General features: G+C 46.4%; 1 protein-coding gene across 2 annotated transcripts in view; it reads right to left on the bottom strand.

Annotated features, from left to right (window-relative positions):
• The window catches only part of zbtb46 (zinc finger and BTB domain containing 46), a 51635-nt gene extending 33397 nt beyond the window's left edge, over positions 1-18238 (bottom strand). Inside the window, exons 1-2 of one of the 2 annotated variants that reach the window (XM_027019216.2) lie at positions 18049-18238; positions 848-1858 (exon numbers count right to left, since the gene is read on the bottom strand). In XM_027019216.2, coding sequence (XP_026875017.2) covers positions 848-1823 — 976 coding nt within the window. In that variant the 5' untranslated portion in view covers positions 1824-1858; positions 18049-18238. Of the gene's footprint in view, positions 1-847; positions 1859-17745; positions 17986-18048 lie in introns of those variants that run through there. The other variant, XM_027019217.2, reaches the window with a different exon arrangement.
• Between the last annotated feature and the right edge of the window lie 4262 nt (positions 18239-22500).

Consider the following 22500-nt stretch of genomic DNA (forward strand, 5'->3'; position numbering starts at 1 on the left):
CCTGCTCAAATACACCAGAGATTACAGTTGCCTCACTTTTAATGATCTACATACCTATCAGCACCAGTAGCTAAATGTTGCCCAGACAGGTAGGGCTTCTCTACCCCCACTAGAGTGTTCTCATTCCTAAAGACGACAGCACGTTTTTGTTTTTTAGGTTGATGAGGCTGTCTCGTGTCCCATGTGTCTGTCTGATATTAATGAGGAGATGAGTTTTTCAACCCCAAACTCCCCATCCAAATCTATAAGAATATGTAATTGTCCAATATCTCAAAAAAGGATTTCAATTGTCTCTACAGCTGAACTAATTCTTCAAACAAGGTTTGATTTTCAGTAAAAAGGAATCAAGTAATGAAATCAAAATTTGCAATACTAGACGCAATACATCCACCTGTCCCATCGTTCAAGAACGCTTAAGTGTGAAATCTGTATAAATCGTTACGGTGTAATAATTCTGAACAAATGTCATGCCTTATCTTTCATCGTTTGCAACAATTATGTTTAATCAAAATCAAACTTTAAATGTGGCTGAAACTCTTGTACTAGGACTGAGTGCTAGTTACTCCCTACCAAATCAACTAAGCTACTGTGTAATGCTACACTACTGCTAGATTATCTGCCCAATTTCATACATTACTAGAATGATTTTTGTCTGTCTGGCTTTGTTATAGAAATGGACAAGTAATCTCCTGGTCTTTCTCCCCATAAAAGCACCTATGATTTTGAAGGAACGGCCAGACTCCAATTCCCTCTTAAGCGTAAAATGCACAATATGCACTCTAATAGTCGCTGCTCGTATAACCTGCCACATCCCTGCCTATATGGAGCTCAGAGCTGCCAGTCCTACCTGGAATGTCCTGGCTGCTGTAGCTCCAGCTGGCTGTAGAAAGCACAGCAGGCAGCGGGGAGCCTCCACGGCTGCCGCCGTCACTCTGCTGAGTGATGTGCCTGACCGTGTCCTTGTTTTTCCGATTCTTCCGGCGCCCTGAGCCGGGCGGCTGCCAGCTGCCGTCCCCTCCGTTCCCCTGCTCCCCGGGCGTTGTTCCCTGCACCCCCCGGCCGGCCCCCGAGCCGTCTGGAACGTTGGATGGGGAGACCTGCTCCTCTTTGACCTGAACTGAGCGGTAGTCGGCTGGCCAGAGGGGTTGGGAGCATGCGTCCTCCTGGCTCTCGTGACTTTTGGGTTCTTGGTCCTCTTTGCCGTAGGTGCTGCCGCCCTCGTGGCAACTGGCAATGGCCGAGTCGCCAGACGAGTTGGCCGGGCTGGTGCGGCGGGCCAGCCACGGCGAGGAGCTGCGCACCGAAATCATGGATGCCAGCGCCTCTGAGGCAGCCCCGCCCCCTGGGCCTGGGCCGCCTCTCGCTGACCCCACCACGCTGCCCATCTCCATGTCGGCCAGCTCTTCGGCTAGCTCCGAGCGGATGCTGATGTCCAGCGCTGCCTTGATGAAGCCGTGGCACGCCTGTACGATGTCAGTCATCTGCAGGTAGCTGGCGGCAGACATCACCTCGATGACGTTCTTGCTGGTGAGTGCCAAGTGGGCGGAGTACATGAAGTCCAGGATGATCTTGAAGCCCTGCGCGGTGACGATGTCCAGGTGCGTGATGGTGGCCTGCTGCTCTGTGCCCTTCTTCACCTGGCAGTACAGCGTCTTGAAGTAGCGGCTGCTGCCCAGCAGCACGTTCTTGTGCGCCTTGAAGATCTTGCCCTCCACGATGACGCACACGTCGCACAGGATGCCGTGCTGCCGCTGTTCGTTCAGCTCGCGTAGGAGCTGCCGGTAGTGCGACGTGATCTCCATGTCTTCCTTCCGGTTATTCATTGGATTACTGGGTAGCTGCGTCTCCTGGACAGAGTCTGGGCCGGAGAGACAAGGACACACATGCACACATGCATGAGAGAAGAGGAAATTGCTTTTATCTACTGAAGAGGTTAAAAAACATTACAAAAACAGATGTTTATTTACTGTCGAAGATTTTCAGTATTAGGGACAGGAGACTTATAGACTCATTTTAACTGACCTGTTGCTCATAAGTACACTCTAAAATCAACTTATTATTACTGGTATCTGCAATTATAATATTTAAACCATTGCAAACGACTGGTAGTGTACCATAAAAAAAGACTTAAATACAGTAGATTCAATATTACCTAAAACGCACTATTTTACTGACAAGGAGCTGCTACAAAATAACCATCAGTGTTTATTTAGCACAGATCCCCCTCCAAAAACAACAACCACAACCTCACACACAACCTGACATGCATGAATCACACTAAATTCCCCCCCAAAAAACATGTGAAATATTATTATTATTGTTGTTGTTGTTTTTATTATTGTTGTTGTTTTATTATTATTATTATTATTATTATTATTATTATTATATTTAAGAATATCTTTCTTTCTTTGGAGATCCATGATGCCTGTTAGGCAATGCTGAAATACCCAGGCAGAGGGAAGGCAGTCCTGAAGCGAAGCTCGGGCCGGCGCCCAGTGCCGCCAGTCTGCTGGGACACGGCCATGGCCCTCTCTCCTCGAAATGGATCGGCTGTTTGGCAGCCCCATTCTCCACTTGATCACGAACTGACAAAATGCTAATTACCTCCAACCATTTAACGACAGACAAGGGGAAGTGTGTGAAGAGGAGGGCCAGCGATTGCATTAACGTGCTTTATATCGGGAAGGGTAATTTCATTTGCTGGCTAATAAGTCAAAACAAAAGCATTATTAGCTGAACAAAGAACACGCGAACAATGTCAGTCCCGGTCGCGCTCGTGGGGATGTGGGGGTCTAAGAGAGGAGCATATTCCTTGTGACGGTGCTCGCCAACCGGCTGATCGTGATTGACAGGTCGAGCTCCCGGGCCTCCCGTGTGGATGGGAGCTATAATAGTAATGACTGTGGTTATCACATTTACCGTAGCTGCGTTCTCCTGTGACTTTAGCTAGCTAGTTAAGCAGGGCTACTACAAATAGAGGAGTGTGTTTTTCAGTGCTCTCTCCTCAAATTTGACTGGCAAAAAATGGCTGATGAGGACCTGTCAAAAAAGGGCAAAGACTGCTGCACGCGCTTGGAGTGGAAAAATTGGGTTTATTCACTTCAGTTAAGTACAAAACTATTTGTGCGATAGAGTATGTCAACAGACTGTTGCTTTGCCCAAAAGAGGTAACATGGGGCATTATCGCTCAACGGTGCATCTGACATTCAAGGACACATCTTCCAAGAAGCTCACTAAAGACTCAAAAATCTTTCTTTTTTTTTTTTACCAGATCGTTCAAAAAGGGGGTAATATTAAAGCTTGTTTCGTGTTAGCCACCCAAAGCACACCCACAAAACAAAAAAAACAAAAACAAAAAACAAACAAACAAACAAAAAAAATCGCTCACAGATGGAGAAGAGGCGATGGCGGCTGCCGACTCCTTATTCAGTGACTTTAAAAACAAAGATGAAATCAGACATAAGTAAATTGTCACTTGGAGTTGCAACTGTACCAGCTGTACGATTTACGTAACTGGAGGCTATGGGGACATTAACAGTGTTTTTTAAAATGCAGCCTAGGTTTGTTTTATGCAGCTTTACTTTGTTCAGGCGATCTTGCTCTTTAAAGGGCTGGTGACCACAGCCTCGTGGTTTGATCAGAGACCAGACGCGATCAACAGAGAGCGCACACACCTTCAAAATAAACGTCCAGACACACATACACACCGAGTGCACAGGGGTAAAACACACACCGGAAGAAACAAACATGCACACCCACACGCACCACGCTGCACCACGCCACGCCACACATGCGCGCACAGTGTGTTTTCGGGATTAGGAGTAAATCACAAGGCTGTGGAGTGTTACCAAACGCGAGGTGTGATTTGTTTTGGGAGCGCTGGGCTGTCAGATCGCATGGGGCTGAGTGCACTGCGACGGCGCCCCTTCCGTTGAGTGACAGCAGTGGCTTGTGCAGGGCTGGCTCGCTTCAGGTCACGTTTAGGCACGTGCCTGTCATCCTGTGGCGGCTTGTACGCTCAGATCGGTCCTCTGTTTCCACTGGCCACTTGGACGAACACACCTTTCGTTGACGAAGGTGACAGGACGAAAGTCAAGAGTGATGAATGATGATTTTGCGAATCCTCTTGGGAATGGCTTTGGTTAGCATTACCGACTTTCTGTAGAGGTTCACGCGTCGACCTTAATTGCCTTTGATGTTTCTACGGAGGTTACCGACAACAATGGTTTAATGCCAAACCGTCAAAATGTGTTTCAAAAGGTTCAAGCCACGATTTTTGACTGAAGATGTTCTTTTCTTGTTCTTTTCTAATGGAATAAATATCTTTATTCAAAGACCACACGCACACAGAAACACAAGCACTCCATTTTTAGTAAATTGCACTGTTTTCATCTGACTATTCTCACACTTCTTTCAGACGAACTGCGTCAAACACTAAGAAGTCACCGCCACAATCTCACACCTCTGGGCCCCAGCGTCGTTTTCTACCGACCTCTTACAGCCTTCAAACCATAAGAAACACCAGGAAAAACTAAGGAACATCAGCGCAATAATAACTAGCCTAAAAAGACATTGATAGCCAGTCTAAGGGACAGAACTGTATGAGACAGAGTAAAATAGCTGACAACAAACAACAGTAAACACCGACATCGCAAATAAAAACAACCGATACAAACAGAGTATCTGTTGGACGTGTGTAGTGAAACAGCACACTAAGCACAAGCTGAAAGACAAATGTAGTCAGCCTAATCAGATTTTCTGCTTGAGCAAGACCAGAGGGATCTGATGGTTAGTGGAGCAAAAAAAAACCAAAAAAAAAAACGTTAAAAAAGCGAAGGGGGTTAGCAAAAGGAAGGCCTATATAATAGACTGATGAGGCAAACCACCTCTCTGAACCTGCTGGAGCGCTTCTCTGAAAGACCGCTTGGAACATCTGCAGTCCAGGTCACGGTCCTGCTGCCTTCAGCAGCTGCTGCAGGCTTGCTGGGTCTCCCAGCACACGGTGTCAGCTCCGCCCACTGTACAGCGCGATCAGTGTTTCGATTCCCTTGCTGTAACTGTTTAAGTGTGATCGGCGGACACAGAAGTATAATGCTAGCATGAATGCGCAGTGTGCTGTTGTGCATGCCTGAAATAGAACCGCAGCGTAGCTGAAGGTGAACCAGGAACACGGGCTGGAGGAGAGTCAGTAATGAGCCCTACTCAGTGATGCGGGGTCAGGCTCTCTGTCATTGCCAGGAATGAGTTTAGGGGGGGCACAACAGGGAGGAAGTGAGCACAGCGTGGAGGGCAGTGCTCGCTCGTCACTCTGGGGCTGGAGTGTTAAAGAGTGCCACCGCTGCTTTAAGTTGCTGGTGCCCTCGTGCACTCAGATCTAAAGTGACCGGAGTCCTCCAGCGACGGGCCTCCAGCACACAAATGTCTAACCATACTACCTGTCAGGTGGAGGTTTTTTTTTTTAACTCTCACTTTCTTTAAATCCAAGTAATAAATAAATTATAATTACAAATACCAATACACAAATGTAGCTTGATAGAAATTTAAAAAGGTTTGATAGAAATGTCAAATACTGGCGTAAATTAAACTGGCGTAAACTATAATAAGTAAAATGCAGACTTAAGATGGATTTTTTTTTTGCCTGATCTTTTAGGAAAACAAAATCACAAAATTATGTTCATGTAAAGTCCCATATGTAACCGTCATATACTATATATTTTATATTTTGCCTGATTCATACGAGCAACTATAAATTGGCCAGCATTATGAGTATGTTCATAGCTCTGACCATATCTCATGTCATGATTTCACTCCCACCTCCCCCTGATGTCCCTGGCTGTAGCCCACCACACCTCCACCCCAGTCAACTGTTTCTCTGTTGTCCTTGGACCTAGACATTAATTGCTTTTTTTTCTTCTTTATTTTATTATTAATTATTTATTTTTCTCTTAACATTGTTACTATTGTGGTGACTGTTCTCAGCCAGAGGAGTCTTTGAGTCAAGGTTTCTTCCCCATGCTCTATGGAACTTTTGCTTGCTACTGGTGCCCTTTGTTTGCTCACTGGGGGCTCGGACATTTGTGACAACATCTGTGAAATTTGTGACAACATCTGTTGTAAAAAGCGCTATATAAATAAATTTGACGTGATTTGATATTCTCCTGTACTGAAAGTGTCCATATGAACCTGCAACGATCAAGGATGTGATGCGCAGAGCTGACAGAAATTGCCCCCTATTTAAGCATAATTTTGTGTGTCTCCATGCATGAGAAGTACATTTATTGAATTTGATATTTGAATACCAGTGTGGCTAGTGATGGAGTGAGGGGAGAGAGAAAGAGACTAAGGAGATAGGTTACATGTACGTCAGACCATTTCTCTCAGACAGCAGTTCTTTTTAAACCACTCGACTAGGTGTCAGGGTGATTTTCCTGAGGGTAAACTCTGACAGATTTGTCATTCATGGGTGAAAGGGTGAGTTTGTTTAAATAAAAGTGTTCCTAAACAAATCTACCAGAACCACAACTTAATTGAGCCACCTGAAATGATACCTAAAAGGACAGGACTTTCCTCTCCATATAAAATGAGCTTTCGTCTCGCTCTGTCTGTCCCTATCTGTGTCTCTGTCTTCATGTGCTGGCGTCCTGGCTGGACTCCAGCTCATGCAGGTAAGGTGGGCCCGTCACTGTGGAAAGTGTGACCACAGCAGATCTAAAAGGCTTTGAAAGCCTCAAGCCCTCTGCTCAGCTCCTCCGCTCCTCCCTCCGCTCCTCCCCCACCTGCCTCCACCGTCTACAGGACGGAGGGAGCATCCGCAAGGAAAATTCGCCGTCAGCGTCGGCAGGGTGGGCAGCCTAGCGCTCGGATGCAGGCAGCGGGCCCATGCCAGGGGTTCGCATGTAGGTTGCGCCACTTCAGCAGAGCCAGCCGGGGCCGTGACCTCGGCTCACTCGCCCAAAGCCCGGCGACGAGGCGGAGGCATCGGAGAGCTCCGATAGCCGTGCGCTTAAGCCGTGCGCTTAAGCCGTGCGCTAGTCCCCCGAACAATCCCTCGCCCCGTGCGTGCGCGCTGCAGCCCTCGTCCCCGCCCTCCTACGCGCTCGGAGACTTGGCTGCGAGGGCCCTGTGCGGAACTCGGCCCCGTCTTCCCCTTTGGAAAGCCGTCTGACCGGCTCTCTCGCCACGGAGCTCAGCCGGGGCTGGAGAACAAACTCTCTGCTGCGCCACTGCCTGCCAAGGACACTCCGTTTTGTCTGCAGGCTGCGAACCTTTCCCTTTCTTCGGCACGATCACAGAATCGGAGGCAATAAGACATCACCTTGACTTTCTATTTTGCTTCTCCTTCTTTTTAAATACTTCCCCCCCCCACCCTCATTCTCTCACAGACTCTCTAGTCTTCTCTTGGCGAGAGTGGTAAGCGCTAAAGCCAGACGGAAAGCAATTAACTTGTTAACCCCCTAAAACCATACCTCGTCAAGGCTCTTTTTTCCCCCTACAGGGACCCTATTTGACACTGCGGTATCTGGCCCCTGCCTCGTGATCTCCCTCTCTTTCTTCCTCTCCCTCCATCCTGGTGCGTTTCTGGGCTATTTGCTGCCTCAGAGCCCCTGAAGCCAGCCGTGTCTCCAGTGGAGGCTCCCTCTCTGACAACCCGGGGCTTAGCCTAAATTCTCTCGCTATTAAAAGCTGTGAAATGCAAATAATGAAACATCTCATTACCACTGTAGAAAAATGAAGAGAGCGAATGTGGGTGGCTGGGTGGGGGGTGTGATGGGGGGGAGCGAGGGAGGAAAGATGGAGGGAGAGGAGTGTTTTAGGAGATAACCTGACAGAGTGCCTTTTGTTACAGGCGCGTTCACTGTATGGAAGGAGTCAGCCTTGAGCAGGGGTGGATTCCTGCAGAATTCGACAGAGTGACACAGTCGCGCAAACACCAGCAGTCAAAGTCCAAAGTATATGTGCTTATAAGGAGATTTGAGCTTAGGTTAAAAATAATAAAAGGTAACTGGTTTCACTAGACAGAGCATTTGACAATAGTGAAGGAAGTGAAACAGCACGTGTAGATATAGATGCGAATCCCAACCTTCACTGTTGCACCTCAGCCATTAGCGGTAACGAAGTCAGGGGAGATGCGGCAAAATGAAAGACACGGCCGCGAAAAGGACAAGAAGAGGCGCTCGTTTGGGGACAGGCGTCGCACGGCTTTCGGAAAGTTCGCGCTGACTTGCAGCGCGGTAGCAGAGGGCAGAGACACTCGGACAGTGCCAGCTAAGTATCTCGGTCTGGGAACCAGGAGGAAAGTCTCCTGGGAGACGGGGGAGAGGTTGATGATTTTGGATCGTCAGGCCGTGCTACTGAGTAGGAGTCACATTTCAACACGATCTCCACCTCTTCCTCCTCCTCTTCTTTCTTTCTCCCTCCCACTCCTTTTTTTCCCTGTGAGTTTACACACACGCACACACACACACACATACACAGGCACACGCACGCACGCACGCACGCACGCACGCACAAATGCGTGCGTGCGAACACACTAAGACTCACACACACACGCACGCATGCACACATGCATGCGCGCACACACACACACACACACACACACACACACACACACACACACACACAGTCATCGTTTCAAGAGCACCAAATGGTGCGGCGATGACTCCCTACAGCTCGGCTGCCGCTACTCACGAATCAACGAATCATCTTTAACACCTTCCTGGAGCTTTGCGCCCCGAGAGGTGTCACAACAAACCGTCGTTCTGGCGGTGCACGGAGGCACAGCGTTCCTGTAAGCACTCCTGCACACGAGCACACACACCAACACACATATACACACATGCATGCACACACGCACACACACACACACACACACACAAATAGCATACATACACCACACTCAGAGAAGACAATCCCACGACAGAGAGGTTCGTCACCAGCAGCCAGAGCTCACCAGCACCACTGGTTATGTTCTGCCTCTTCCCTATTACATGACAATGATCACAAGTAAAGCAGCATTTGGCACAGACTGTAATTATAAGATAAGGCATTCAGTGAAAAGGGGTGGAAGGTTTATCTATGACAGGTTTCATTTTGAAACTGATACTCCAGGCATCCAAAAACTACATAACCCATTAACCCTCCAGGATCTAGAGAGATTCCATGCTGTTGTAATTAATATATAAATCTTGGTATCAACTACTATATATTTGAATTGTCAAGGTATTGCAACATGCTTTTTCATGCCACCAGTGATTTATTAGAGGCTTGACTGGAATTAAGAAAATAAATGTAAATATAAAACGTAAAAAGTAAAAATACAGTATAGTGAAGGATGTGTCCTCTGCAATGTGGAGGTTGGGCCATGGCAGTCAAAAGTGCAATGACCAAGTTACAGGATGGTGTAGCAGTGTCTAACTTTTGGGATGCATTGTTCTGTCGCTGGGTTTTCTCTAACAACCCATCATCTTCATATGTCCCCCAAAGAGCCTCCTTAAAAGTGAGATTTAGCCTGCTCTAGATTAAACACACACACACACACACACACACACACACAAACATGTCCTGGCATGTGGCGTCTGTCAGTAAACTAATTGTAATAATCAGGAACACTGGCTCCTGTCAATGAGTCAGAGAGAAAGAGAGGGATGGAGAATGTAAGAGAGAGAAAGAGAGAGATGCATGGGTGGACAGAATGGAGGGGGTGTCTTTAGCGTGACTGCTGTCACTTCAACACTGACATCTCTCTCATCCACAGTGGACAACCTCAAACTATCTACCACAGAAAGAGAACCTCAATGCATGCTCGGATTTATAAGCCTCCTGATCGGCTATGGAAATATTAAGACGAGGAATAAATGCTTCATGGGTAAACAAAGGGAGCACATAGTTATTCTCTCTCTCTCCAGATTTTATTGTCTCTCAGTTACTGTGTGTGTGTCTCTCTCTCTCTCTCTCTCTCTCTCTCTCTCTCTCTCTCTCTCTCTATGTTCCTGTCTCTCATTTATTGTCTCTCAGTCACTTTCTCTCTGTTACTTGCTCTCTTTCAATACTTCAGAAGCACAAAAGGTACACAGTCTATAGATACGTACAGTATGTCCAGATATATACAGATGCATAAAGTCAACTCTACCCTTGATAGGTATACATGACACATGACACACAAAAGCACAACAGCTTAAAAACTTTTTTTTAAATATACCATCATTAAGCTAAAACAATTGGGCCCCATGCATGTACAAGAAGCCTATAGGTTCTTTTGGCAAAAGCCCAGACTGAACACTGAAACACTGAAATCAAGTTGCTCATTAGTTAATAATATATTTTTGCCATGTATATATTTTTATGCACATACATGAATCTGCATTCCTCAATATTCTTGATAAGAAATTGCTGGTTCAGCATATACCTGAATAAAACATGCGTGACAAATTTTGCATTACGTAATATTGAGCCATTATTTTCTTCTCTCTTCCTGCATACCAAACGTGATATATTAAGCACAAATTTGTCCTGAGACAAGAAAGGAAGAGGCAGAGAAAGAGGGGGTGAGGGGATGGGGAAGGTGAAGGGCTGCACCGAGTGGTTTTTTTTACTTCTACAACATCATTTGATTGGCAGGGACAGACTTTTTTCTTTGGGTTTGAAGGGTTTACCCCTAATGTGACTTCTGCTCTTTATGCACATGTAATAACGAACTGACCACGTTACAGTGGTTTCTGTCATTTTTACTCAAACGTGTCACACTGGTCAGTGTTTGATCGTTCTAATAGTCTTGGCTGTTGCATTTACAATGACTGGCAGGGTGACTAGAAGACATCAGTAGAAGCCAGCAGACACCTCTCCTTAGTAAGGCTGTCTTCCCGCTTTTCTTCCTGTCTTTTATTCATTTTTCTTCAGCAGCGTGAATAGCTAACCATCCACATTCAAACTTGGCTTGGTCCTAACAGCCCTTTGTTCAAAATGATAAAAACAAACAAACAAACAAACAAAAAAACCCCGAAAACATCCCCCCCAAACAAACAAAACAAGAGAAAAAGGAACCACTGTCGTCGACGAGATGCCGCCCACCTCAGAAACCTAATTTTAAAGAAAGTCACATGTTCCCACACTGCGAAGTGGCAGCATCGAGTGCCCAGTCAAATCTCCCACTGATAAGCTTCAAGTAAAAACAAGAGACAGACAGACAGAGAGAGAGGGAGAGAGAGAGAGAGAGAGAGAGAGAGAGAGAGAGAGAGAGAGAGAGAGAGAGAGAGAGACAGAGAGAGAGAGAGAGGGAGGGAGGGAGAGAGAGAGAGAGAGAGAGAGAGAGAGAGAGAGAGAGAGAGAGAGAGAGAGAGAGAGAGAGACAGAGAGAGAGAGAGAGAGAGAGAGAGAACAAGAAGTAAAGTGAAAGTGATTGAGAAAGAGTGAAAGAAAGGGATGGAAAGAGAAGAAAGTGACAGAGTCTTGGAGACAGACACCTTTTTTTTTATTCTGAGAACACCAGTGTGAGGAGCAACAACAACCACAGCAGAAAGAGGAAGTGACTGCCACTCCGTCTCACAAGCCTGAGGCACTCCGGTCTTCATTTAATATCAGAATGTTCAAATATTTAACCTACATGCGCCACACGAGTAGTTTACCAAATTCCATTAGCTCCAAAAGATAGCAAAGAAACAAAATATAAATAAATAAAAGAACTCAAAATCGCTTGTTGTGACCAAAGTTTCCAGTATGTGGCACTCTGACCTATTCACCCAGTGTCGGTATTCCATCACTGGGAGCTGTGTGTGAAATCTAGAGCCAGAGAGGGATTGATTAGTGCTCTTTTTTTCCTGTCTGAGTAAAAATGAGAAAGGGAACGAGGAGGCCACAGGAGGAGCCTGTCCCACTTTCAGCACCCCCTTGCTAGGAAGCGCTTAGGGGCAGAGGAGAGGGGAAGGTTGAGCTAGCAACCCGGAAGCGACTGTGGAAATCAGGACCACTGCTCACTGGAACCTGAATGTTAATCACTGACAACAAGGTATCTAATCTCGTTAAAATAAACAGTCACAATTGGCCTGCGCTTACAGTGAAATTTTGTGGAATGCAGATTAACTGTCGAACTTGTACTTTCTTCAATCGGCACAATAAATGTGATCAGGTCTCTGTGGCGCTGAAATACTTGTCCATCAACCATATGCACTCTGCAAACGCAACTCTTCACGCCGATGAATATTTCATGTCCTGATGGCACTTTTAAGACTGAACTAATTAATGAAAACAAGTTGATCTGGCATACGTTAAATCAGCTCAATTAGAAACACGCGCGCAAACTCCACATGCTAATAGCTGCAGCAGTGCAGTAATTGTACTATGTTGAGGGGGAAGAGCTGAATGTTAAACAGGCCTTGTTAACAGCACTTTAGCACTTGCCGATGAACTCCCCTCTGGATTTCAAACCCTTGATAATGGGCTAATGCAGATCAGAACATCATACAAAGCATCTGGAAAAACAAAAGGCTAGCACGGTCCATTATGCTAACCACGGAGACCAGCGCTTCAGCAAGCTCTGGGCTGAAGCGGGAGGAAACTGCCCATGCACGCTGACCTCAGAGCAGCTCGGTCTTCTCTCTGAAGGCTGCTGAGAGTTTATTTTAGGAGTATACACACAGTTCATTTATGATCATTTTGAGTGCATTTCAACAAATTTGTCATGTGCCTTTAAGTTACCTTTCCACTCCCCTCTTCGATTGGAGCAGCGCCACCAAAGTGGCTGGAGCACTCAGTCTTGGGGATGGCAACTTGAGGGGAGCTTGACGTTATTTACTTCATGAGTAACTATTGGGCGTGTGTGTGTTTATTTTAGGGATCGGCACCTGGTCAGTTTTTGCTTCATGCAGCTGTGATTGGGACTGAGGTGACTCAGTGTCATTAGCAAAAGGGGAATCTCGCTCATGCAGGTAACTCAGGTTTTGATTGTGCTACTAAAACCTGCATTAATACATTAATACTTCAAATTATACAGAATGAAAAAAGCGTGACCTTCACTGCCACCAAGTGTTTCTTAAAACTCTAAAATGTATAGGAAGAAAAAGTGGATTACGTGCTAAAAATGTGTTAGCATCGTGAGTATCTCCACCCACTCTTTATGGTTAGTTCTTGGCAAATACATCCGGATGAAAAGTATAGAGACAGACTAAACCATCCACTGAAAAATAAATAGTGCACCAGTGACCAGCAGGAGAGAGAGTGTGTGCATGTGAGTGTGTGCGAGAGAAAGTGTGCACATGAGTGTGTGTGTGTGTGAGAGTGTGTGCATGTGAGTGTGTGTGTGTGTGTGTGTGTGTGTGAGAGTGTGTGCATGTGAGTGTGTGTGTGTGTGTGTGTGTGTGTGTGTGAGAGTGTGTGCGTGTGAGTGTGTGTGTGTGTGTGTGTGTGTGTGTGTGAGAGAGAGAGAAACACATGGAAAACTCTGGTGTCCTATAATGCTTCACCTGGAAGCTTTGATATGGAAATATAATTCATTTCCAGTGTGAACCTTAGCTCTGTGTCCACTCTTTCCTATATCTGCTAACCTCCTTTTAAAATAAATGGATGAGAGGGAGAGAGAGGTCTGTAAAGGACCGGACTGGTGTCTTACCTAGATGGAGACAGCAGAAGCTGTGTGCATTGATGCAAATAGAACAGTCACTTAGCTATTTTATAAACATTACTCAGCCAAAAGTCCTGATATAGGATGTTACATCATTTAGTAAAATTGACAAGTTAGTAATAGTTTATGTGCCAAGGCATCATTGAAGCAATTTAAATCCCACCAAGACAACTGTCATCTCAAATCCCAATCCAACTCGGCGCAGACACACAAAGAGCAAAAGAGGAGAAAGATTTCTAAAAAGGGGAAAAACACAGCGCACAGAATAAGGAAGGGTGTGAGTGAGAACGAGAGAGTAAACAGAGGGCTAGAAAGAAAGCCGCTCTCTAAGTGACCACATCCTCTTTTTTCAGCCTGTTCATGTGAGTTAAGGGCACAGGCTCTTGTCCTGGCCCCACTACCTCATTTCCAGGGGGGTCTTTCACTCGTGTTCTCCCCAGGGCTTTCCAGAAACACCCCACTGAAATATTCAGAAGGCACCTGAGGACCCAGGCCTCTGAGGCTGGGAGGGGGAGGCTACATTTGGTTTAACCTACACACCCACCACCTAACGCAGAGGGGATGAACAAGTGTTTGAGGGACACGGCTGTCCCTCTATAGAGACACGCACACATACCCCCACGCACACACACGCCTGCGTGCACACACACACACACACAAACACACACACCTCAAGGGAATTAAGAGCACCTGTATGCCTCCCCGTTAACACAAAACAACCAACAAGGTCCATTTTAATGATTGTTTTTGGGGGAAGGGTGTATTTGGTTACACAATAGCAACTAAAAATAGCAAGAACTATCCATAAGAATACATAAAAAAGACAACGTAAGGAAGACTTACTGATTATGAAAAATGTACTGCAATTTTTAAAATATTAAGAGTAGAAAGGTATTTATCGATTATTTTGTGCAGCCATACACAGGCTGTGAAAATCTAATTTCATAATGTGCAGTGATGGTCAGCTGTTAAATATATTGGTATGCGAGAGATGCATAAGAGAATAAGCACAACACACACACACACACACACACACACACACACACACATAAACTGAGTTTTGTGTGGTTTGTAAGCCAGCACTGTAGCAGGCCTAACCTGTTACCCACACAGCATAGCCCACAGCCTGGGGAGAGCAGCCTTCAGTCACACACGCTCACACACTCCTCCCACTCACACACTCAGAGTTCAGCTGTATGTCATGTCAACCTGCACCCCCATCCTTCTACCCACCCCTCCCTCACCCCCCCCCCCCCCGACATTACAAACAAGACCAGTTCACCATCTCACCCACCCCTTCTCTCTCTCTCTCTCTTTCTCTCTCTCTCTCTCTCTCTCTCTCTCTCTCTTTCTCTCTCTCTCAGGTTCTCACCATCTACCATCTATCCTCGTAACTCCCTTTTCCGTGCAAACGATCAGATTAACAACCACAACCGCCCTCAATGAAGATCTCAGCAAATTTCCATTTAGCCCTTTCTGCCCAAGCCAGCTTTTACACACATGCAACTCTGGTCCTCAATTTACATTACAAGAATGAAACCTACATCGAAAAGGTGTAACCACCATTACATTCAACATAATGCTACATCTGTTGAATACAGCGGCACACGCTGCATAAGCTCAGTTAGCAAAACGAGACTGTGGCACTGCTGTGACACCCGACTGAGTGTTTAATAAGACAGCTCTTTAAAAAACAGTCCTTTTCCATTTCTATCCCTCTTCATTGAAAACCTCTTGCTTCTCTCGCTCACACACTGAAAACCAGTTCTCCTCCTCCCTGTGTTGACATAACACTACCACACCTGCAAGCAAGTCAGTCAGCACAGTAGACTGGAGTACGGCTTTCCAACCTGCACCTACACATGCATACATATACCCCTTATTCTCATTTAATGGCACTCAAAATGGCAAGATAGCCAAGGCAAATACACAGTGTCCCTCTGAGGTGAAACCTTCTGTCGTCTAGCAGATCTGTCTGTGCACGTATGTCTGAATGACGATGAGTGTGTGTAACTATGTTTGAAAAGCCATCCCCATGTTCACCTTCTACATGGACTGCATATAAATAAAAGGGAGAGAGAGAGAGAGAGTGAGAGAGAGAGAGAGAGAGAGAGAGAGAGAGAGAGTCAGAGACAGAGTGTGAGTGTGAGAGAGATTCTTTGCATACCTGTTAATTGCATTCAACAGCAAATGTAAAGATAACTGATATGAATACACATTAAACTACACATTTGGACTTCAAGCTTAAACAGTATCATGATATATCATGATCCAGTGTTCCCATACTCTCTCAAAAAAACAAACAAACAAACAAACAAACAAAAAAAACCCCCAAAAAACATGACTGAACAAACCACACACGTGCACGGGTTATGAAAAGGTCTTTGCAAAATTTCAGTTCTCACCTAATGGCTTTGTCAGGATGCTGCATATTTTATTATGCCTGAATGTGTGTTTTCTATCTCAGATTGACAGGTGAACATGTTCTCTTTTTTTACACTGGCTGTTTTAACAGACACCTGCCAGGTGCCTGGGGCATATAATAGTTCAACTAGAAGAGAAGACTGTCTGCTGCACTATCAAATACATTAGGCTGTATATCATTAATATTTATGAGTGTAATATATTATATATTTTGGGTATTAGTCGTGTCCATTTAACATTAACACTAGAAGACGGGCATCCAGACTGCTCACACGTATAAGCAAAATCATTCGCCTAAATTTAACCTTCACCACTCCGCTAATTTTTGAACAGTGCCGTGAAATAAATTCAGTTTTATTTGACATTCTTCGGTGGTGAACGAGCGACGTATGGCTACTAATTGCAATACAATTGCAAAACAATTGCGAAACAAAGCAAACGATACGCTTCCGAGACTGTTCGTCAAAGACCATATCAGACTACACTCACTGAAGACATCCCAACTTTCTATGGAGCACTGGCATCAAAAAACGAGAAGAGAAACGCATAGCTTCACGTAAGAATATATATTTCTGAACACTAGCTCAAACCAAGATGCTCTGCACTTCGGAGCTGTACATAATTCCAGCCAATTGTCGTGCACCTGCACCGAACAAGGCCTACTTTGGCAAGTGGTCTGTGCAAAAACTGCAATATTTGGCTATATTACTGCTTTGGTGTGTGTTTTTTTTTTTTTTTTAATATATGTGGACAGCGTCAGACGTGCCTGTCAAATTAAAGATCGGTGCACGGACTTTCGATCAAACGTGTCCTTCCCGAGACGCACGCTCGTTTTTCTTGTTGACGTCGCAGCTCTCAGCGAGCGTTGACTCGCGTGGAACAAGTGGTTCTGTTGCCCCCCCCTCCCCCCGCCGTATAACCACCCCGAGCGATCGAGGCAGAAAATGGAGGAAGACGGAACTGACCAGCCTAAGAGGGCAGACGGGGAGAGACACGATAACCCGAACACAGCGCTGTTCCATGCGTGAGCGTACACGCCTGTTCCCACCCGCCAAGCGCCGTGACACGCTGCACTTTTCAAGTTGCAAGAAGTGTTGCACAAAGGATTAAGGGCTACGGGATACACATATGGAGGCGAGGGGTTAAAATATAAAGGAGTTGGGTAAAAAGAAAAACCCCTTCTCTTGTCTGGTGCACTGGGGTTGGGTGTTGACGCAGCAGAAATTTCCGGCAGGAGAAATTCCCCTTCTGGAGGTTAAACGAGGGGAGACCAAGGGGGAGGAGGGGGTAAAACCTCGGCTCACCAAGCTCCGAGCTTGTCGTTTAAATACCCCCGACCAGTCACGGAAGCGCGAATAACTGACAGCTCGATCCCGGAGCTCCCAGTGCAAAGAGTCGCGATACGGTGAAAACTTGCGAGAAATACTGATGTATTAAGTGCAATGCGGGTGAATTAACAGTCCAAAAGCGCCACAGCGTTGACGGGAACACAAGCGTAATATAACGGACGTTACAAACGAGCAGTATACATATATCTCAGCACAAAAGCCAGTCCGCAAGGTGCGATAAATGCCCAACCACGGCATGGCAGGAGGCTGCCGACGAGCCCTCGCAACATCCTCGGCGTGCCCGTCAAAGGCTGCCATTGTCTCACCTGCGTCTCACCTGTCTGTCGTACGCGTCTCACCAGTCTGTCGTACGCGTCTCACCTGGCGTTCGTGAAACCGGGTTCTCCTTTCCACGGAAGGCAAACTTAGCAGTTTGCTCCACGCTCCGCGCAAAAATGAACACGCCAACCGGTCGCCGAGACTCCCCCTGTCAGCGACTGCTGGTGAACCCCGGAGAAAACTTGAACGCACCTTGTTCGCGGAGTACCTGACATGCCGAGCGCGTATCTGACTGACTTTGCGAGTGAGCCGAATTTCGCCGGCACTGTTTACGAAGCTCGAAAACCGAGGCAACACGGCCTGGGCACAAGAATGAGCGCTCTTAAGGGCGGGCGAGACGTTTACCTGTTAACCCATGAGTTCTGGGTCCAAGCGTTTGTCGGTGCTCCGGCGCTGGCGTGACAGGAGATGTTTGGTTTTTTTTGGCGAGACAGACGACAGGAAGATGTGAGAAATTCTGTTTTTCGTTTCTCTCCCCCGACGCTTTTGTGTCCGTCGGTGTAATTCCCCTGTTCTCTCCCCCTCTCCGCCTGTCTTTTTTCCCCTCAAACTCTCCCTCCCCTGCTTTTCCGTGTCTCGGTATCAGGAACCAACCTCCCCCTTCTCTCTCTCTCTCTCTCTCTCTCTCTCTCTCGCTCTCTCTCTCTCTCTCGAGCGCACTCTCCCCGGCGCGCTCGCTCTCTCAATTACAGGAAATGAGGCAACGTGAACGCACGCGCTCATCTCAACGGCATGGTGCATATAGAAACGTAAAACCCTGGACAGCTCCCTCTGACAGCAGCAATTCAAAAAATGAATACTAAAATAGTCATAATAATAATAATAATAATAATAACAATAATAATAATATATGAATAGTGTAATAATAATAATAATAATAATAATAGTGATAATAATAATAATAACGATAATAATAATAATTATTATTATTATTAATAATAATAATAGTAGTAATAGTAATAATAATATTATTATTATTATTATTATTATTATTATTATTATTATAATCTTTGCTGTTGCTATCCCTACTAGTGTTTCCTCTTGGGTATAATTTGTCAATTTCTTGCTACTTTTTTAAACTGAATGACTGGACCCCGTTTTCTACTTAGTAATTATACAACGTAGCTGAAATGTATATGAAGTTGGCTCTATCCTGCCTCGCCATAAGACTGTGGCTCCTAGCCTCCACATGCATGTCTTTCCACAGGAGACCTAAAACTGGGCAGTAATATGTAGGCGTGAGTGAAGGCTTGAAGCATGCTTTGTCCAGTGCATTTGCTTTCCAATGTTTGGGAAATTAAATATGCCCCCTAGTGGTGAGAACAATCCTTTCCTCGTTCAGTAAGGAGTCGTAGATACAGTTTCGGTTTGTGTACACAGCAGTATTAGATGACAAAATCCAGTGCATAAAAGACACACCGCATAGTGGGTGTTATTGCTTGGATACTATTGTAGTGACGGTGCTGCTTAGCGAAAACTTAGAAGGGTTGGCTTAATTTTCCGTTGAGTGTGTAGGCCCCTGTCTGTAAATTCCTCATTTCTGTTTCGAGTGCCTGAAATGATTCTTGTATTTTAATCTACAGTATGCTTTGGAATGTTTTGTTTGTGCTTGTGCCAGTGCAGTGGCTTGAACTATGTGTGATGATGGGCTGATGTCAGCTAAACGCTGTAAAGGTACAAATGTACTGTGTGTGTGCTTGCGTGCGCGGGCGCGCGCGCGCGTGTGTCCGCGCGTGCACACACGTGTGCACGTTTGTGTGTGGATTAGTGCTGTTGGCCTGTAGCAGTCCTCCTGGCTTCGTCCTCTGCACAGTTGTGTAATTCTGATGTTCTCTTGCCACTCTCTGTGCTCACAATCCCTGTTAGAAACAAGCTGCTTCTCTCCCTCTCTCTCCCTCTCCCTCTCCTTCTCCCCCTCTCTCTCTCTCTCTGTCTGTCTCTGAGCACTGAGCATGCTGCCGCCTGTCTCCCAATCCGCCTGACATGACACAGGCCGACTGATCCCTCCCCCCTCCCCTCCTCCCCTCTTCATCTCTTCCTCCACCTCTCTAACGCAGTGTGTGTCCCCAGATCCCCCCCCCCCCCCACACACACACACACACTCCGGCCGCCAGCCTGCACTATGGGGCTTATGCCTCATTAGGACTCGTGCTTATTTATTCATTCATATCATGAGCGCTTATCAAAGCTGGCTGCCACAGGGACTAGGACTAGGGCAGCCCCCCCCACCAAACACACACACACACACACCCATACCCACACACACACACACACACACACACACACACACACATACACACACACACTGCCCCAACAACAAAACTGCCTCATTATATTCCCAACCTGTCCACCAAAACTAGACCAGAGTTCTAACCGAACTTGTGGCATTGTGTGAGTTGTGTGAAACTCAGTGGTGCAGATTGCATTTTATATGGAAATATGGAAGCTGCTGGCCCTGCATAAAGCTTGGGAACCCTAGCACTCATGTGAAGTTCTTAAATACACTCCAATATTCTCTGTTTATGTGTGTGTGTATGCGTGCGTGTGTGTGTGTGTGTGTGTGTGTGTGAGAGAGAGAGAGAGAATGCACATATACGTGTGATTATGTGTGTGTGTGTGTGTGTGTGTGTGTGAGAGAGAGAGAGAGAGAATGCACATATGCGTGTGACTGTGTGTGAGTGTGTGTGTGTGTGTGTGTGTATGTGTGTGTGAGAGATAGAGAGAGAGCGAGAATGCACATATGCATGTGACTGTGTGTGTGTCTATCTAATCTAGCATAAATAAGTTGTGCTTAAGGACATGAAGGCTTCCTTCTTTGTAGTCATCGAGAGGGCAGGCCTCGCGGGGATCTGGCTGGGCCAGCCCGGAGTGCGCTGTAGACCCCACATACTGGGGGAGAGAACAGCTTCCTAAATTAGGCCTCGTACAATGCCGCTGCCTTAAAACTTTATTTAGGCCACAACAAACACACCTCCATATATGTACACACACACACACACACACACAAACAAGAGACAGTTTAAAGCGTTAAAGCCTAGCGCAGGAAATGGGACCTGACTTGTATTTGAACCATGACAAAAGGAGGAGACACACAAACTGCATCCTTAAAGAACTTTTTTTTTGGAGGTGATGAATTCATTGTGCTTTGCTCCCAGCACCCCTCCACCCTGCTACCACCTTGGCACGCTGCAGCCCTAATTGGTGGCGTCAAACGAAGCCCGGTTGCAAAAATATACGAAAGTGCAAACTGGCGTAGAACTAGCACGGGGCAATTTTCAAAGCGCCGTCCCCGCTCCCCATCGCGACGTGTTTGGCGGCGACCTCGACGGCGTTCCTCCTTTGCCGGCCTGTCAGGGGAAAAGGAGACGTGGCAGGTGTGCGTCTGCTCTATTCAGAGACTGTCCTCTATCGGGAAGTATCCATTCTAAAGGCATCGTGACGGTAATGGAAGACTGCAAAAAAAAAAAAACCCAAAAAAACAAAAAAACAACAAAAAACAAACCATCTTCCACCTTTTCAGAAAATACCCCAACAAGCAGAAAAACCCCTCAGCGAAAAATAGAGCATATGGCTGGCAGGTGTGACTTTAGGGGAATTGAGGGGATGTGAAAGACAAAAAAATGACATGAAAGTCAAGAAAAGTGAGGACACTTGAGGTATGAACAGGGGAAAAAATGGACAGAAAGTGACAGCCAGGTAGTAAGAGACATAAGGACAGGTGTTAGGACCTCGTGCCTGTCACTTCAACAAGTCTGGGCTAGTCCTGTCCTGCCAAACCAAAGCATTGTTTAACATGTCTCCTCTTTCAGGTCAAGCTTTGCTTTGGTAAGAGAACGGGCTACATTTAACACCTTCGAGTGGAAATCATAAGCGCGTACCAGCTCCAACTTTGCTTCTCTGGCTGAATTTCCAAGAGTAGATTCAGGAACTTTATTTATTGCACGGAGACGTAATGAATATGACTGAACGTGTATGGGTTTGAGAGTGTCGGACCCTATGTGGAATATGAACGCTGATTCAGGATCGCATCTTTCCTCTAATAATAGTGCTATTCACCAGGATATAAAAGGCAAAAACAGATGCTAAAGAAGTTTGAACTCTGCGACCCTGAACTCTGTGGTCGGAGGCTGTATCTCTCTCTCCTCCCACAACGCCTCCTCACCTTTTTTCTGCTCTCCTGGTGGAGCCCACTGGCCTTGGCTGACCACCACCTCCGCCCCCCGTGACGCCTGCCTCTGGCTGAGAGCTGCTCCCTTCTGAAACCATGCAAGACCCCCTCTCTCCCCTTCACACACACAAACACACACACACACTCTCTCTCTCTCTTTCTATCTCCCACACTCAAGCTCTCTCCTTCTCTCCTTGGATCTCTTCAGCCAGAGGTGACCTTCCGCTCACACACACACACACACACACACACACACACACACACACACACACACACACACACACACACACGTGCGCGCGCGCACATTCGCAGATTGAAGACCTGCTTCCTGTTCAGAAAAGTGAAAAGAGAAGCTTCTCTCCTCTCTCAGTCTCACTCTGTCTGTCCCTTCTTCTCTCTGTTTGTTTTTTCACATAGAAAATGATGGTTGTCCTGACATCACCCTCACCAGCTCAGTGTCATGCGCCTCCCGCCCGTTTGTGAGTGCATGTCCGCACATTCACACGACACACGCCCACACGCGCGCACCAAGACACGCGCACACAAATACATATGGTGTCTGCTCCTTCTCGCTCTCGCTCGCCCCCTCGAAATCTCATTTACCCCTTTGGAACTTGCCAGGTGTGAGG

This window comes from Electrophorus electricus, chromosome 24 (genome assembly GCF_013358815.1).
Source record: "Electrophorus electricus isolate fEleEle1 chromosome 24, fEleEle1.pri, whole genome shotgun sequence".
In the NCBI taxonomy this organism is placed as follows: Eukaryota; Metazoa; Chordata; class Actinopteri; order Gymnotiformes; family Gymnotidae; genus Electrophorus; species Electrophorus electricus.